At 33.5% G+C, this 18,586-nt stretch overlaps 1 protein-coding gene across 1 annotated transcript; it reads left to right on the top strand.

Annotated features, from left to right (window-relative positions):
* The first annotated feature begins 10,173 nt into the window (after nucleotides 1-10,173).
* On the top strand, nucleotides 10,174-14,689 carry LOC111386353 (neutral ceramidase 3-like). The gene is made up of 2 exons (XM_023010813.1): nucleotides 10,174-11,031; nucleotides 14,272-14,689. The coding sequence occupies exons 1-2, from the start codon at nucleotides 10,821-10,823 to the stop codon at nucleotides 14,394-14,396; spliced, it is 336 nt and encodes a 111-aa protein (XP_022866581.1). The 5' UTR covers nucleotides 10,174-10,820; the 3' UTR covers nucleotides 14,397-14,689.
* Nucleotides 14,690-18,586: the final 3,897 nt, after the last annotated feature.

The raw sequence follows: 18,586 nt of genomic DNA, 5'->3' as shown, positions 1-18,586 counted from the left end.
TATATATATATATATATACTTTATTTGAATTTATAAACCATTCATAAATTTATGTTCAAACGAAGGCTGAGAAATTATTTGGCTCTGTAAAAAATACTATAAACAAATAAAAAAGAAACCCTTGTTGAAATAAATCAAATTCGATCATCACATTTTCTAGAATAAGTTATGTATTAGATCTAGTCAAGTGTCTCATAGAATTTTACTGTTCAACTAGTAGTTTGAGAAGTCGTCTTGTATCCATTAAATCTAGTCAATGGAGAAAATTTTGATTATTTGAGTACTCCAGTGAAGTTATGTCTTGAATCTCTAAGACTTATGGAGTTTTACTAAAGAAGAAGTACAACCACGTGAAAATAAAAATCAATTTTTTAATGCACAAAGATACGTCTGAAGAGCAAGAAATAAAAAGATAGAAAAATACTTTTCCAAATATATCATGCAATTAAATCCCAGTTTATGAGAGGATATTCAAGGCAAAAAGTTCCCAAGAGGCTTGGAAAATTCTGAGGGCAACTCATTCCTGCCAAGATCAAGTGAAAAAAGTTCATTTGCAATCCTTGAGGGTGATATTTGAGAAGATGGATATAAAAGACTATGAAAAACGGTCAGAAAATCTTATGAGAATTAATTTTGTAGTGAATTAGGTGACATCAAATGGAGAAATTATGAAGGCCCAATATATTGTCGAAAAAATTATGCGAAGCCCACTATGTAAATTTGATCAAGTTGTGGTGGCGATTGAAGAATCACAAGGTCTCATTAATGGCTTTGGAGAGTTGGTAAGAATGATTGGAGGCTCATGAAATTAGAATTATTCAAAGAAGTCCTCAAATTATTTCTCCCCATGATCAAGTTGTAAAGACCCAATCAAATTTACAGGAGGTTGTGGTACTCGTCGTCGATGTGGAAGAGGTCATGAACAAGGAAGATGAGGTGGAAGACATTCTTATGATCAACATGGACGAGGCAAAGAAAATAAAGAGTTAAAAAAAAAAAAAGGGAAACAATCCTTCCACTATTCTCTAATAGGAAGAGGATGTGTATTGGATTTTGATACCCAATAAATCTCGATCTATGATGTTAAACAATTTCAAATTATATTTCATAAGTCTCGACTGATATGAGTGAAATAATTATCAATCAATCAATTTATATACTCGACCCGAAAGTAACGTGGGCCTCCAGTAGCAACTTAATTTTGTTAATATTGCCTTGGCCCAAATTCACTTATAGAATAGCTCTCTTGTGTCTTGGCCCAATTGATTATATAACCTAAATATGGTCTCATTATGCAAGAAGCCGTGTGTGTGTTTTGCCCTTTTGTTGAGAAGAAAACAGAAGCTACTTCTTGTCATCTTCTTCGTACCTTTTGCCTTTTATATTCTACTCTTTGCCTTTGTGGCTTGCAAATCTCCACCATAATCTTGTCCATTTGTGAGTGAGAAAGGAAGAAAGCAACCATAAGTGAATGTAAGTTGTGGGTTGGAGTATTGGTTGATTGGTTGGTAAGTTGAAACTGAGCCTGAAATCCATGAATCGCAGATCAATTCCTCTACATTTGGTATCAGAGCCACATTGGTGGTGGATTTTCGGCCAAAAATCGACTGAAAAAGGGTCCAAAATCGAGAAAAATCGAAACAGAAACTGTTCATTTTTTAAAAGTTCTATTTGGAACTATTTTTACACTTTTACGAAAAACCACTTATCCGTTGGACAAACGGAGACAACCAGCGTGTTCAGCAGACCAAGGCACCAGCGTGTTCACCAGACCAAGGCACACCTATGTGGGTGGCATATGATCGATGGCGACGGCATATGGTGGCCGAGGCCTGGGACCAGTGAAGGTACGTGATGGTGGGATGGGCAGTTTCAGGCAATGGTTTCTTCGGATAGAATATTTCTAACATGATTTCTAATGATTTTGTGGTGTTAGTTTTCTATTTCAGGGTATACAATGACAACTGGACGATTTTGCCCCTAAGTGTGATTTACTTTTTTGCTCGATTTTTCCCTGCCTTGCTGGAGACTTTAGGATGAATAGTAGTGGTCCTAAAGTGATACATTTGCATCTCTCGTAATTTACGAACTCAGATTGGTCCACTCTGGTATATTGACTTATCTCAATTTAAGTTTCAGCATTAGTGCGTCATCGTATGGTGATATTAGGATTGGGTTACCATGAAGGGGTAACCATTACTTGTGCAAGAAATTTAGGAATTACTTGCTCCATTTTGAAGTGTTAGATTTAACTGCAAGTTAATAATTGCTTATATGTTTAATTGCCTTCATTACGTGAGAATTTGAATTTTTTATTGACATGCCTTCATTTTGCATTTGATTATTTTGTTAGAACACCTAGACTTGACCCATTTGAATATTCCCTTGATCTAAGATCGCTAATCTTACGAAACCCTGAGAATTTAAAACGGTGTATACTATGGTCATAGGATTACTTCGTATGACTTATTTGTATACTTAGTTGTTTTGTTGTTTCAAAAATGTGTTCGCATTTAGAAGTTGAAATTTTCAACGGGAAAGGGGATTTTTAAATTTAGCAACAAAATATAAAGGAGATTTTGGTTCAACAAAAAGTTTCAAAAGTTATATATTGCAAATTTCCTACAAATTTGATAGAAGCACAAAAAGAAGAATGTGATAAATTTGCTTACACTTCAAGTATTTTTCACCTATCTGACACTATTTTGAGAATGGTAGAAAAACTTGATTCTACAAAAGAACTTTGGCAAAAGTTGGAGGACAATGTAAGTTTATTCTTAATAAGTTGTACTTGTTTGAAAGGTTTTTCAATTTTAAAATGAATCATTCAAATGATCTTGATGACAATTTAGATGTTTTCAACAATCTTGTTCAAGATTGATAATCGTGATAAGGTGTCTAAAACTTATAAGGTCGTTATTTTGCTTAATTCAATACCTGATTCATATAGAGAAGTTGAGATTGCAATTAAGTATGATAGAGACACCTTAATATCCGAGAATGTCATAGATTCTCTTAAGAGTAAGAAGATGGAGATTAACGCTAAAAAAGAAGATAAAAGGAGTGATGAGTTACATATGATTAGGAGTAGAATGAAGTTTAAGCAAATGAATTTGGGTAGAGCATAAGACAATAATGATTCAAGTAGTAACTTAAGTGATGAGGGTAGTGACAAGTCAGTGGTCGGTAGTGTTACAACTATGATAAGTTTGGACATTTTATTAGGGATTGTCCCAAAAAGAAGGATAAATAGAAGGATAAAATGAGAGGTGAGAAGAATGTGGCTATATGGTCGAATAATGACTCTAGTGAGGTTTATTGAGAGTAAATCTAGTTACTACACATGCACCTATGTGTAATCCTTTCTGTATGTGGGTGATTGCTTAGTTTGTTGTGTTGATATATTACACTTTCAATTTGTTTTTTGTGTGTGACTGCATGAATTAGAGTGATATTATTACTTCGTGTAATTGTTTCCATGAATGGTGAGTTGAGATGCATTAGTATTGTGTTGTATGTCTTTTAGTGAGGTGAAGTAAAGATGTCTAGGGGTATATTGGTGGTTTGTACTAGGGATGCAGAGTGTGACATTTGAATCATGAGTGAAGAGGTGATTAAATGTTGGAATCTTTTATCTGTGAAGAGGATCTAATCAGGTGGAGTGTGAGAGATGCATTTCTATCATTCTGTTAGTTGGAGATCCATTATCCATGTAGTTTGAGAGAAGTGATGTGGTGATAAAGGATTATCCCGATAATTTAGGATCTATTATGATTTACCAGTTAGACATGAGTTAAGAGGAAATATGTATTCTTGAGGTGTGAGCAATAGGGAACGAGATAGAATAAGTGTGATGAGATCTTTTCATAGGGTCATTTATGCATTTGTTGCATATGTGTTGGTTGTTTGATTGATTAACTTCGTATTAGTCTATTGCTCTATGTAAACATGTTTGAAAAAATCTGTGTGTTATCCAATATTATACTGTCATCGTATGTTTATTTGTTCTTATTTAATCATTGTGATTACATGCTTCTTCTTGGGTATTTGTTTGTGACCTTAACTGTGGTAAGTACTTGGAGCACATATGATGTGTTTTTCGTAGCCGAAACACGAGATAAGGTTTGTGATTCCAGTTTTATTTGTTATCTTGATTATGTAAGTATTAATGTATGCTTTGATCGCTTGGAAGTTTATTGGATATCAAAGTGGAGATTTTTTGGATTTTGATACCCAATAAATCCTGGGTAATGATGTTAAATAGTTTCGAATTACATTTGATAGGCCTCAACCAATCAATGAAATAATTATCAATTAATCAATTAAAACATGGGCAGCTAGTAACAACTTAATTTTGTTAATGTTGCCTTGACCCAGATTCACTTATAGGATGGCTTTTTTGTGTCTTGGCCCAATTGATGATATAACCTAAATTTATATATATGGTCTCATTATGCAAGAAGCTCTGTGTGTGTGTTTTGCCCTTTTGTCGAGAAGAAAATCAAGGTTGCTTCTTGCCATCTTCTTCGTGCCTTTGCCTTCTATTGTCTTCTTTTTGCTTTTGGGCCTTACAAATCACCACCATAACCTTGTCCCTTTGTGGATGCGAAAGGGATAAAGCAACCATAAGTGAATGTAAGTTATGGCTTGGAGTATTGGTTAATTGGTTGACATTGAATGATAAGTTGAAATTGAACCCGGAATCCATCAATCAAAGATCTATTCCGCTACAATGTGATTCTTATCATCAAAAAAGATAACAAAGCCAATATTAAATGTTTTCATCGTCGTAAACTTGGCAATCCAATGAGTGATTGCTGGATTAAATATCCAAATAGAGAGAGAGAGAGTCGCTTTGCACATGAGATAAATATGAAATTTCTCAAGAAAATTTATTAAATTGCTTCTGACGAAAATGTTGGTATTATTTGGTATTTGGACAATGGAGCCAAGAGGCATATGACTGCAAATAAGAATTTATTTTTAAAACTTGTAGAAGTTAACCGTGGATAGTGATAATTGGAGGTGTTAAGTCTTGTAAAATTCCAGATGTTGGAGTCAATGCTTTCAAAACAAAACCTGGGCAAGTTAAGAAGATATTTGGGGGTACATTATGTACTATTTGGGTTGCAAACTAATTTTTTTAGTATTGGCTATTTCATCAAGAAATGTTTTGATATTCACATTTTTGATAACTTTTGCACCATCTGGTTGCAAACATTGGTTTGGCTCAAATAACTTGTTTCCTCTCAATCTTGATTTTTAATTTACACCAGTAAGGAAACTTTTAATAGAAAGATTTTCAAGTTGTAGTACGACCGATTTGGCACCTAAATTTTCAGTTTTTAAGAAAGACTACAGTTTAAAGGGTGCCCAAAGTAATGTTATAACAGCTCAATATTCACCACAACAAAATGGTAATCCCAAACTAAAAGTTAGAACGATTATGGAAATGGCTAGATGTATTCTGAAGAAAGAATATATGTCGTCCGAATTTTGGTTGAGGCAATTTCATGGACTGTTTATTTAATTGATAGATCACCTACAAAGAGCTCGATCAATTCCAGAACAGATGAGGCTTGGTATGGAAGGAATGTACATTACTTGAGAACATTTGGTTGTCATGCTTTTTCACATTTTTCAAATTCTTCACTAAACTTAGTGATAAATCTGAAAAATGCATCTTTATTGACTACTTTGAAAAGAATAAGGGTTACAAGGTTTTCGATCCAAAGACCAAAAAGGAAGGGGGGAAAAAACGGGGGGGGGGGGGGGGGTTTGGGGGGGGGGGGTAAGACCAAAAAGGAAGGGGGGTTACTGGAGGTGTCCGTTTTAATGAGAAAGCTTTTTATAATTTGTTAATTTTTTTAAAGTTCATCAAATTGGCATATTCTCCATTTTGAAGGGAATAAATCTCAATTATCACAGCCTGATGTTGGTCAAAAAACTGAATCTCCTCAAAATAGACCATCGATGACTAGAAGAAAGACAAGAAGTTTTAGAAAAACTTATGAGGAATTTGAAGAAGTGAATGAAGCAGATTTGGTATACTTTACATTCTTTGTAAGTGAAGATCCAATTACATATAAAGAAGCATCAAAAGAAGAAAAGAAGATTCAAACCATGAATGAAGAAATCAATGCAATAAAAAATAGTTCATGGAAGCTTATTGTTTTTACCTTCACAGAAATCTTCAGTTGTTAAAAAATGGATACTCGAACCAAAGATCAATACAGATGGCTCCATCAACACATATAACTCAATTTTGGTTGTAAAACGATTCAAGTAAAAAAGGAAAGTGAAGACTTCGAAGAGGTATTTCTCTTCTATAAATAGTTTTAAGACATTTTGGAGGAGTATGGGAGGAAGAGGAGAGGGGGGGGGGGGGTTATTTGTATTTACGTAAGTTTTGAGTGATTTTATTAATTATTTTAATTTGGGAAATTTTAAGCTCATTTTCCTCGTTTTGAGTTTTTTGAGTGTTTACAAAAAAAACGCTCAAAACATCGTTTTGAGTTTTATGTTATAAAATTTTCCTTGTTTTCAAAATCACATTTTTGAAAATAACATACCAAACACGTTTTGAGTATTTTCGAAAACTGAAGACTGAAAATGACAAACCAAACACACACTTATATTTCCAACTATGGTAATTATATTTTCTTATTTATGAGTAAAAATAGAAACAAATCTATCTTTATGAGACGGGGATAGTAACTTATATATCGACTCTAGTCAAGTGTCTCATAGAATTTTATAGCTTAGTGAGTAGTTTGAGGAGTCGTCTTGAATTCATTAAATGTAAGAGACAAACCCCTTCTTCATTGAGAAGGCAGAACTTCCATTTTGATTGTATTCCATTATGTTATTCATTCCTCCCAAGTAGTTTGACCGTTCAACAAGCGTGGAAAACTTATATATGTTCAAAGAGTATGATGGGCCCAACCCTAAGCATCACAGGGCCCGAGCTTTAGACCTTGAACTTCCCATTGATGAGTATATTGGTGATTTGGGGGAAGAATTTATCAATGACTGCTTTGGGGCAAAGTCTTCTTTTGGTGGCTGCTCATGAAGATGAGACAAAGCTTGCTGTCAATATCAGAATCCCTTGGTGGATAAGCCCGACGACTCAGCAGCAGTGCGGAATTGAGTTTCTTGTCTGATGGATCTGATTTAAACTTTGTTAGTTCCTATGTCATCTTGATATCCATAAATAGAACATGTTGAGGTATTTTTGAAGGCAAAATAAGAAGTAAAATTTTATATCATATATCTCCAAATTATCAACATTATCTTGCCTCCGACACTTGCACCTTTTATCCCACTTGACACATTGTTGACACATACAAATGCCAAAACAATTTATATGCTGTGTCAATATAAAACACTACATATATGTATCAAAATATACTAAAAAAAAAAGTTGTTTAACACACTACTATCTGTAGTGTATAAAATAGGGATTCATGTGTAATACAAATCACTTTTTCAGATTTTATTACTTTTTCGGTTTTTTCTCACTTTTTTAGCTTCTTAAAATGGTGACAAGATATGTTACTTTTTAAACAAAAAAGTACATTTACGTTTTAACAAAGTTGTTATTTGTGCATTCTATTGATTGGACAACAATTTCAATTATTTTATCACTTTTATATTTGTTATCTTGTTTTCATTTGCCGTCACAATAAATGATGACATTAATCTTATACATATTTAAAAATATAATAGTGCTAGAATTTTTTTAAAAAAAGTGACAGAGTATATCACTTTTAATTTTTGACAAACTAACACATGAAAAAAATATAAACAAAGTGTTACATCAAGTCACCTTTAATGTAAAGAAATGTTTAAATTCATATTCATATTTAAATTCTCACATGTATGCATCTTTTTAATTGATTTTAAAAAATTCAAATAAGATACATTGCAACCATTTTTAAAAAAGTAAAAAAAGTGACACATAATGTCACATTCAAAATTTAGCATATTAATTCATATGCAAAATATAAATAAAGTGTTACACCATGTCACTTTTTAATGCAAAAAAAAGTTTCAATTCATGTTCATATTTAAATTTTCACAAACACACATGTATCCATCTATTTAATTGATCCTAAAGAATTTAAATGAGATAGATTTCGACAATTAAAAAAAAAAAAAAAAAAAAAAGAGGCAACAGAGATTGTCACCTTTCTCACTCTTATTTTCACAACACCTTGCATGTATCACTTGAATTGATCCAAAGTTGACTTTCATATATTAACTCAATCCAATTCATTACATCATATCATGTTTTAATTAAAACAATGTTTGAGTTTGTTTTCATATTTAAATTTTCAAAAACACACACCTACATGCTTCTATTTAATTGTTTCAAGGAATCTGAATGACATTAATGCAACATTTTCCGATAAAAGTGACAGCTAATATCACTTTTTAACATTCTCATTTTCACTAAACACTTTGCATGAATCAATTTAAGTTATTCAACGTTAATTTTTCATATATATAAATGCAAATAATTTCCTCTCAGATAAACAATGTTATTCTACTGCTAAAAGTAGACCTTGAAAAGATATTAGACCTCCACATAAGTACGATAAAGCTTATTTGATTGCTTATGCTTTGAGTGTGGCCAAAGGTATTGATTCCAATTAAGAACCTTCTACATAAAAAATAAGTTATATTGATTCTGATTTTGTTGGAGAACTTTAAAAGAGAACATCTCTTACATGGTATGTTTTTACTATTGGTGGTTGTGCTATCAGTTTAAAGATGTTCGGTGATATAAAAATGTTTGACTCATTTATTATTACTCATGACTTCAAGAGAAGCAGTTATGATAGCTGTGTTTACTTTAAAAAGTATGGTGATGAATCATTTAAATATCTACCTTATATATTGATGATATGATGATATAAGTCAAGGATAAGGGAAAGATAAGAAGGGTGAAAGTCCAGCTCAATGAAGAAATTGATATGGGTGTCTGCATAGTTCGTACCCAAGATAATCCTCCTAATAGGATAACCAAGTCATTCCCTATAGTCAAGTTTGAGCATTGCTTGAACTTAATTGGTATTTGTTGTTGAGTTTGCCCTTAAGGGCTTTTGTGGAAGAGATGGAGAGTTTTTGTGTTGAAGAGTGAAGTTTTATTTCTTGCATTGGAATTCATATCAAAGTGGAGATTTGCTAGAGTTCAAGAGTGACCCAGATTCTACTAGAAATTCTATTGAGAACTCTATTAGAAATTGGTAGCATGCCTTGAAGAAGTAAAAAAGATGGATGAGAAGAAGAAATTGCGTGAAAATCGTTCGCAAATCGTACAAGTAGTGCTTGAGCAAAAATTGCAATAACTCCATCGCTCGCTAAGTGTTTGAGTGGTGGATGCATCACTTGCTGGCCACGAGACTACCGCTCGAGTAGTGGTGTTACGTGGTGCAAACCCTAGTCGAGATTTTGACAGTTTTTGCTTTTCTGTCTATCTCAAACACTCCATTATTTGTTAGGCCTCTTATATTAGAAGTCCACCATATGTTAGACACTTTTTTCAGTACAAAAAAAAAAAAAAAGTATTTTTGTAACATGTAGAAGGCAACATTCATTAATTAAATGTTACTAAAAGGGTCGATTGAAATATTCTAATAATTGAATGTTGCCATTCGTATTAATAATTGAGATTTTGTAAATTTTTTAAGTGAATATTGCTAATATCGCCTTTTGCAACATTTATTTGGTGTTGTGAAAATTGTTATTTTTGCAATATTTACCAAACATTATGAAAGGCCTATTTCACAACGTTTGATCAACGTTGCAAAAAGTTTATCTTTTGCAACTGTTCTTAAACGTTGTAAAAGAGAAACATTTTCGTAACATTTATTAAATGTTGCGGAAGATAAACTTTTTGCAACGTTTATTAAACGATGCATAAAGTGTATCTTCTGCAACATTTGATAGACGTTGCAAAAAGATCAAACGTTGCATAAAGGTTTCTCTTTTGCAATATCTTGATAAACGTTGAGAAAAGTTGTAACATTTTGCAACATTAATGTAGATTAGGGCTTTGGACTAACAAGGCGAGTTGGGTTGGGTCGATTAATGGGTTGACCCAACCCGATCCACATAGTTGAAAAAGAAAAGAAAAGAAAAGAAAAGAAAAGATTGAAAACCAAACATGAATACAACCCTAATAATTCCCTCTCATTGCCTCTTTCTCTCCTGCCTCGTCTCTCTTCTACTCTCTTGTCGTCTTCGTTCGAGAGCCTGAAAGTACTTTGGCAATCTTCAAGGCAGCCGAGGGTTATATAAAGGAAAAAATTTTGGTTAAAGATTGGCATTCTATATACAGCAACGTTGTACTCTTCTATGGAAGAAAACACAATACAAAGCATGAGTTTAAATCAAATTCAAGATTGAAGGAGGATTTAAGGTAAGGTTTATTTTTCTTCAATGCAAGAAGTAATTCAAAAATTCGGTTTTTCTTCAATTATATCGTTTACTAATTTCTTTGTTAAGGTGAACATTGAAAGGTAGCAATATACTTTTGCTATTTGTTTGTATTTAATTGAGTTTTTAGATATTGAATGCCTTAATTAAGGAATAATTTTAATTTACGTGCAAATAATGAGTTGAGTTAATAATGTGGAGTTGATTAAACTGGAGAGAGGTTATCAATTAATTAAAGGGATTCTATCAAATACACGGAGTCAATTGTTGTTAGAAATCGATTGTTAGAATTGCAGGAATAATATGATGAATTTGTCCTGTTTTAGTAGTGTTTTAATATTGTGGATATTTGATTAATGGGCTGATGTTGCTATTACATGTATGGAAATCTTTACACAAAAAACAATGTTGCTATTAGTGCCACTCATACCCATGCCGGCCCAGGGGGTTATCTTCAATATTTTGTATATCTTGTAACATCCTTTGGTTTTGTGCGCCAATCCTTTGATGCCCTTGTTGATGGCATTGAGCAGAGCATCATACAAGCACATGATAGTCTTCAACCTGGATCAATATATGTGAATAAAGGTAATGGAATTTAGTTTTAATACTATTAGTTTGTTAATGCAAAAGTGATATAAAGCAACTTTTTTATTTATATTTGATTGAGTTGGTTCCACAGTGTCGTGCATAGATGTTGATATTATGACAATAGAAAAAATTATTTTATAGTAATTAGTCTTTCATCCACTTGAAGGCTTCTTCATTGAAGAAAATGGCTTTTCCACATATTGAGTTTGATAAGGTCTGTTGAGTTTCTTTATTTGGGCTTTAAGATTTGGTGTACTCTTCCATCTTCAAATGTTTTGCATAGCTGGATTTAAGGTTACTTTCTCACCTATAAGCTGAGATGTTGGCATTCCTTTGCTCTGAACAGGGATTATAAATAGCAAATGTCTCTATTTGGAATTGACCCAACTATTACAAAATGTGAATAGATTGCGTGTAAAGTTTTGGAACTCATAACACATTTTATAATGGAGAATGCTTCATGAATTTAAGGAGAAAAGTTGTAGACCTCCTTTTTTGTCCTTTTAACTTTTAAATATGATGAACATAAGATTGGTTTCTTAAAATTGTTCCCTAGCTGCAAAATTGAGCATGACTTTGGAGATTTTTACCAACATTTATTTTCAATGTATAAATGATCTGATTATCTTTTTGTTCAACAGTTTTTCACTATTCTTATCTTCATCTTTTTGCCACTGTATGAATGTCTCAAGCTGGACTTGGTAAAATGACTAGATCATTTTCTCCTATAATGCTCATGATATAACCTATTTATAACCTGTGGAAAAATTATCTACTATGTTGGATTTCTTGTTACTTCATGAAAAAACATTTTTCCTGGTCTAGGTTTTAGCCATGTCAAGTGCAATTCACTCATATGATGGTTGCAAATTTTAAGTTTGTGGGTCTGGAAATACATAACCTTGGGGAGAATATAACCAAGGGTTTGGGATTTTGTTTTTACTACCACTACAAGAAAAATGGCCTTTTACAACATTTAAATGGCAACATTCACCAATTGTATGTTGTTAAAAGAGGTTTATTGCAACATTCAGCAAATGCATATTGCCGTTGGTTGAGAAAATTAAGATTTAGCAACGTTCTTTGAGTGGTTGTTGCTAATACCCCCTTTCGCAACGTTTAAAGACTAGATTCAAACAGTAAATTTAACTAAAACAAAATTCAAAATACGTATTTACACTTACCAATTTCCAGTGCCAACTGTGAGTATTGTTTCTTTCTTGAACCTTTGATAATTTTGGGAGATTTCAATATTTTAGCAGATGGAAGGAAAAATTTTTTTTTTACTGTATTGGAGAAACTGATAAACCAAAACTGATTTTGAAATTTACGTATGGAAGTAACAGAATTTATTTAAACTATTAAGGGTATTATTGTCTTTTAAACAATTGATATACTTTTGTAATTATTAAACATGAATAAGGGTAGAATTGTCTTTTTAATGACAATAGGCCAATGTGGTGAATACAAAAAAAATGGTCAAAATGAAAAATTGATTGTTTGACCAAGCTATTTTAAAAAGTACCCCCCCTCTCTCATTCTCCCCGCCACCGTTCTCACTCTCACTCTCAATTTCTTCCCCCTCTATCTCGCTCTGCAATCTGCGTGGCCACTATAAGATTAGTGGTGTTGATCGAGTCTGGGTGTCGGTTTCTCTACAGTATTTTTTTCACCCTTTTCTGTCTTCTTCACAGTATGAGGGGGGAAGAACCGCGAACAGACGAAACGACGACGTAACTGTTCCCACCTCTCTCTCTCTCTCTCTCTCTCTCTCACACACACACACACACACTATATGCATACACAAGAATAGCATGATACTCTAGGGCAAAGGATAAGAGAGAAATCAAGATCGTTTGTTAGTGTCGAAATGAGTCCAGACAAGATTCAGGGAAGCTGTGTTGCTATTCGTGCATTCAGTCCTTTATCGTCTTTTCAAAATGCAACCACTCTAATTCTGTTCCTTCAGGTACTCATTATTGATATGCTCTTGAAATTTGTATATTTTCCCTGTGAATGTGATTCGTATTTATGTGTGTTGGGGGTGGGCGGGGAGGGGGGTATACCAGGCTCTTGTTTTGGTCTATGATGTTATTGTTCAGAAATTTTTTTGATTAATCACCTCTAGTTTCTTTTTAATTCTCAATTTCAACGTACATAAACAAATTCAGCAATTATGAATCAAACTAGAGGTGTTTTAAGGAAATTAGAAGATCCCAATTTTGTGTTTCAAGGGTCTATGGATTTGTGCTACAGAATTGAGCAGAATAGAAGAGTTTGACCTCCATTGCCAAGTGTGAATTTGATTTTTAGAGGAGTGGAAATGAGTGTTACTGGGGAGATATTATTGTACAAAGTTGGAGGCGCAAGCAGAGGAAGTGATTCAATATATTGTTTCACATTTGGGAACTCAGATTTGCTGGGTGTGGAGGCTTATATTATTGGACATCATCACCAGCAAAATATGTGGATGGAGTTTGATCTTGCAAATTCAAGGGTGGGATTGGCTGAGTTTAGGTGTGAATTAGCGAATCAAAGATTACGACCCTAAACTTACTTTCTTTTTATTTTATCCTGATAAATTTATTATATTTTACTTTGGGAAAATAGTAGAAGAGATCCCCTGAACTTTGATGCGCATTGCACCTTGTCCCCTTTATTAGCATTTATATCCCAAAGAGAATTGATAAGCTTGTCTACAAAGAACTGAAGCATACCAAATGAAAAATTAAAAGGAAAGAATGTAGATGATGTATCATTGAACATATTCTTCATGTGATGGGAGTAACAGCCAAGAAGTAATATATTGACAGATTTGGATTTCAGTGCTTTTTTCACATTTTTAGGTTTTAGTTTTGAGGGCTTGGAATTTTTGAATGGGAATGTTCAGTTTTAATTATAAATTCCTACTTTTAGCATAAACGTTCTCTTGGTTATTTCATCTGACCATATATTAGCTTTTACATGGACTTCTCTTCATTTTTGTGTTGGTTTTACATAAATTTCTTTTACCGAAGTCACTCGAAATTTAATGTTAGTACTGAAGAAGGTTGAATTGTTGTGCACTCATAATATAGAATGGACTCTGACTTTTTGTAAATTGGGCTCAAATTCTACCTGTTTCTTTGCATATATACGTTAGAGGAGAAGAAAAAGATACCTATTGAATGCCAATTGATTGATTCGGACGATGATTTAATAAATGATTCGACTATCGTCGTCCTCTTAATGAACCAGGTAGTTCAACAATGGGGAACGCATCTGTGCAGATGCAAACTGCAAGTATTTCTCTTGAATCCATGGTGAAAGATTTTGCAACAGATGGAGAACCAAGAGGAAGAAAAGAAGAGGACAACCTTTGAAAAAAACATAAGGGTTGTCCAAGGGTTGGTTCCATTTGCACATACAAGAAGGATAAGTTCAGCAACTCAGTCGTATGTTTGGCTGACTTGTTTTGCATGGTGGAAGCATGGCTGACGCTGAGAATTGTTGAATATATTAGCTGTTTCAAAGTGCACTTTTCTATCGAGAACTATTGTAATGGAAATGGAGAAGAAATTGGCAATAAGATGTTACTTATTCTTTCTCACGTACACCTTTGGTTCTACAATTGTTGTCTTCGATGCCTAAATGTTTTTTTCTGATTTAGCTTTAACATAGCCATCTTTACGAACTGTGGTAACAGATTGATGATCCATCATTACGAACTTCTTGCCTAATGAAAAACTGATCACCAGTTTTATACAAACCAGAAGCACTAATATGACTGAAAAATGATGTGGCTGCTTTGTTGATCAATCTGGTTTATGGCTGCTATTATTGTATGGTTGGTAGTCATATTGATATGTGCAGTGATCAATATTATTGTAAATTGTTCAATAATTCTACCTGTGGTTTATGGCTGCTTTGTTGATCAATCTGCTTTGTGGTTAATTTGGTAAATTGTTATACAAATAGGGGGGAAAAAATTGTAAACGACCTACGGCAACGTTCATTGAACGTTGTCAAAAGTCTCATTTGCAACTTGTATTCACGTTGGTTTTGGCAATGTGCAATGAACGTTGCAGCAACGTGCAATTCATTTGCAACTTGTATTTCACGTTGGTTTTGGCAATGTGCAATGAACGTTGCAGCAACGTGCAATTCATTTGCAACTTGTATTTCACGTTGGTTTTGGCAATGTGCAATGAACGTTGCAGCAACGTGCAATTCATTTGCAACTTGTATTTCACGTTGGTTTTGGCAATGTGCAATGAACGTTGCAGCAACGTGCAATTCATTTGCAACTTGTATTTCACGTTGGTTTTGGCAATGTGCAATGAACGTTGCAGCAACGTGCAATTCATTTGCAACTTGTATTTCACGTTGGTTTTGGCAATGTGCAATGAACGTTGCAGCAACGTGCAATTCATTTGCAACTTGTATTTCACGTTGGTTTTACGTTCATTGCATGCCGCAACGTTCATTGCATCTTGCCAAAACTCAGTTTTTGCAACGCGCATTGAATATTGCCGCAACGTTCATTGCACGTTGTCAAAACTCAATTTTTGCAACCCGCATTGAATGTTGCCAAAAGGGTGTTTTGGCAACATTGAATGCACGTTGCCAAAACTGAGTTTTGACAACGTGCAATGAACGTTGCCAAAACATCTTTCGACTGCAACGTTCAATGCAATTGCCAAAATCAAGTTTCCGCAACGCGCAATGAACATTGTCAAAACTCTTCGCTCTATGGCAACGTTGAAATCCACAACAGACGCCTAAACGTTGCAATAGATCTACGACAACGTTTTTTGCCTGTTGCAAAAAGTGATTGTTGGTGTAGTGTACAGTTTCCAGAACACAAACAAAAGCTTCATATATCTTAATGTTGATGTGTTCCTACTATTGGATTTATACTCATATTTTTATGAGTGGGTTATGTTGGAGATTTAAGGAAGAGAAAGAAGCAGTAGAGCCTGGAAGTTGATCCAGAAAGGGATCAAAGAACTATTTTTGCATACCAGGTTTGGCACACTTGATTTACGTCTGGAATAACCAGTCATTTTTAAATCAGCTCAATGACTATTGATTTCCTATCTTTTCTTGTTATGAAGATGCCAATTAAGGCCACTGGGAGAGATGTTTACGAGTTCTTTTCACAAGCAGGAAAGGTGTGCGAGGATTTTGAAATCATTGAAGTGTTTAAAATGCTACCTTTTCTTTATTATTCACAAGTGCATAATCATTTCGAGGCATATAATCACTGTACTAACGTAGAATGCATATTCTGCTGTACAGAATTTTCTGATTATTATCAATTTTATTGTAAGTCATCACTTCTTGATTATATTTTTCTTATCAGCTCATTAGTATGAATCGACACTGTAAGTTGTTACTTCTTAATTATAGTTTTCTTATCAAAATGCATCTCCTTCCTATTGTTGTAAATGCACATCCACTTCAGTTACAATTAGTGTAAATGCTTTCTTGGGTATTTACTATTGACCTACAGTTGATTTCTCGTTTTGATTATAACAAACAAATTATATTTAATAATTGTATTCGAGTGATTATAGAAATTATAACAAACGTGGACAAAAGGATGCTTTTGGAGCTTTCGCAAATTTAACAAAGTAGAAGCTGGGCTACATATCAAGGTAATGAGCACTTCATCAAGTCAAACGAAGATGAGATTAGAAGAAATTAGAATTAGATACCTTGATCTCAAATGTTAAGGTAAAACGCTTTAGTATTTGACAATTAAGTCATTTGAAGCTCAAGAAAAGTTTTTTCGCACAACAAACACGATTTGTGCATAAACAGTTTTTCTTAATGCATGAACCTATTATACAATTTAAGAAATGTCAAAAAGTTTGAAAAACAAGTTAGAAACATCCTTCATGAGATTACATCTTTTTAAAACATTAAAAGAAGGAAAATTTATAGCTATTAGAACAAGTTGGCCTAGAGGACGCATCTGGTAGTTCTGGTGGACGCGTCTGGTATGGCAGGTTTGTCCAATGGTCAAGAAATTGAATGTTCTGACTTCTGAACAAAAATGGTTAGTTGACCGTTTGATAAGCTAGCAGACGTCCAATAGCCACGTCCGATAAGACAAAATTTTTGACGATTTTGTTGCTATAAATACCAGATTATTTTGCATTCAAATATAGACTTTTTGTAAGCATTAAAGTGAGATATTATTGATCTTAGCTACTCAATCATTTTTCTATATCTATCTTTTCAATTCATTTACATTGGAAAAACTTTTGATTGATTCAACCTTTGAAAATCATTCTATTCATCAAAGTTTTTTTTTATTTAACACTTGAGCTTCAATTATTGCTATCTACTAAAGTGTTAGTCATCTTCTCTTATTGTACTCAACTCCAAATACATCATTCATTACAAGAGAAGTCTCTATTTGTAAACTCTTAATTTTCAAACTTGTGGGTCGAGTTGAGGTCTTGAAAATCTCAATGGTGTAAAAGGATCGGTGCACCTTGTTTGTAACTCATCGGAAGCATTGTGAAAAGGTTGGATTGCACCATAAGTCAATCAGTATAGTGAGAAATGCCTTGCTCGTGATGAAGAGCTTGGTAACGGGGGACGTAGATCATTGCATTGGATCGAACCTCCATATCATATTGTTTGACTTCTCTTCCCTTTTACTTATCTTTGCTTTTATTTATTACTTGTGATTTCATCTTAGTCTTTGCTCTTTTTTATATTTAAGAACATTTGATTAATTACTATATTCAAGTAACTATTAATTGTATACTTAGAATTATTTTTTGAAAAAGTTGCTATAACCAATTCACCCCCCCCCCCCCCCCCGTCTTTGTTAGCTAGTCTTGGGCTGTCAATTGGTATTCACTTTCTTAGACTTCACAATCTAGAGTAAATGGCTAACTAAATGTTTCAATCTCTTGAAGGAGATTTTACCAACCGACCTCCCTTCTTTTATGGAAGATACTAAAATTATTGGAAGGCTAGAATGATGATTTACATTCAATCTATAGATTACAACATTTGGGAAGTGATTGAATATGGACCTTATAAACCTACTAAGACTGTTAAGGTAGATGGCCTACCTGATCAAGTCATTACCAAACCTAGGGAAGAATATGATGAAGAAGATAAAAGAAAATTATCCTTAAATGCAAAAGCTAAGAATCTTCTTTATTGTGCATCAGACAAAAATGAGTTCAATCACATTAGTACATGTGACTTCGCATATGATATTTGGCATGTATTAGAAGTCACTCATGTCGGCACTAGTAAAGTCAAAGAAACAAAGATTAATCTCTTAGTTAAGGAATTTGAAAATTTCTTCATGAAACAAAATGAACCTATTATTGATATGATTACTCGCTTTACCAATATTATAAATGGTTTCAAAGGTTTTGATCACAAATTTACTAACAGTGAACTTGTAAGTAAAATGCTTAGTTCATTATCGGAAGATTGGAGCCTATTGAGAATGTTGATAGAAAACACCAAGGATATCAACACATATCGATTGAAAGACCTATATGGGACACTAATGACCTATGAAATCAACAATGCC

Source organism: Olea europaea, chromosome 3 (assembly GCF_002742605.1).
Source record: "Olea europaea var. sylvestris chromosome 3, O_europaea_v1, whole genome shotgun sequence".
In the NCBI taxonomy this organism is placed as follows: Eukaryota; Viridiplantae; Streptophyta; class Magnoliopsida; order Lamiales; family Oleaceae; genus Olea; species Olea europaea.
Note: the sequence above shows the minus strand (reverse complement) of the source record. Positions and strands in the feature narration are given on the sequence as shown.